The sequence below is a fragment of the Geospiza fortis genome, unplaced genomic scaffold, assembly GCF_000277835.1.
Source record: "Geospiza fortis unplaced genomic scaffold, GeoFor_1.0 scaffold370, whole genome shotgun sequence".
NCBI classification, from domain to species: domain Eukaryota; kingdom Metazoa; phylum Chordata; class Aves; order Passeriformes; family Thraupidae; genus Geospiza; species Geospiza fortis.
The window spans coordinates 123,162-123,824 of record NW_005054741.1 but is presented as its reverse complement, the minus strand read 5'-3'; the positions used below and the strand labels follow the sequence as shown (position 1 = coordinate 123,824).

The 663-nt window shown below is 70.6% G+C and overlaps 1 protein-coding gene across 1 annotated transcript in view; it reads right to left on the bottom strand.

The window, feature by feature from the left end:
- The window catches only part of SMPD1 (sphingomyelin phosphodiesterase 1), a 5,147-nt gene extending 4,662 nt beyond the window's left edge, over positions 1–485 (bottom strand). Inside the window, exon 1 of the mRNA XM_031065353.1 lies at positions 411–485. Within this exon, the coding sequence (XP_030921213.1) occupies positions 411–485 (75 nt within the window). The remainder of the gene's footprint in view (positions 1–410) is intronic.
- Positions 486–663: the final 178 nt, after the last annotated feature.

The window sequence follows — 663 nt, the reverse complement described above, 5'->3', positions numbered from 1 at the left end:
GCACGCGGCAGCGGCCCCAGCAGCAGGGAATGGGGTGCAGGGGACATGGAAATGGCCATGGGGACACTCTGCACCCCAGCACCGCGGGAGTGTCCCCAGCAGCAGGGGACATGGAAATAGCCATGGGGACACGGGGACACGCTGCACCCCAGCACCGCGGGAGCGTCCCCAGCAGCAGGGGATGGGTGCAGGGGACACAGAAATGGCCATGGCACCCCGGGGACACTCTGAACCCCGAGGCCACAAGGAGGTCCCTGGGACAGGGGGTGTCCCTGAGGAGCACACCGCTGTGGGGAGCAGGGGCGAGGGCTCAGCCCTGCCTCTGCTGCTGGGGCGGGCACTCTGCCCACACAGGAGCCACGCCAGGTGTCACCCGCAGTGTCACCCCCGCTCCATCCCTCACCTGCCACCTCCCTCTTGACGTCCAGCTCGAAGCGGATGCCCCGGTAGAGCTCGCGGGAGATGAGCCCGTACGCCACCGTCATCACCACGCCCGGGATGAAGAAGAGCACGAGGAGCAGCAGCACGTACCTGGGACAGGTGGCCCCGGTCACCCCGCGTCCCCTGTGGCCCCGTCCCCCCCGGGTGCCCGGACTCACCAGAGCTGCCGGACGCGCTCGCTGGGCCAGTGGTGCGTGCACTGCGCGGGCGGCGGGCGCGGCG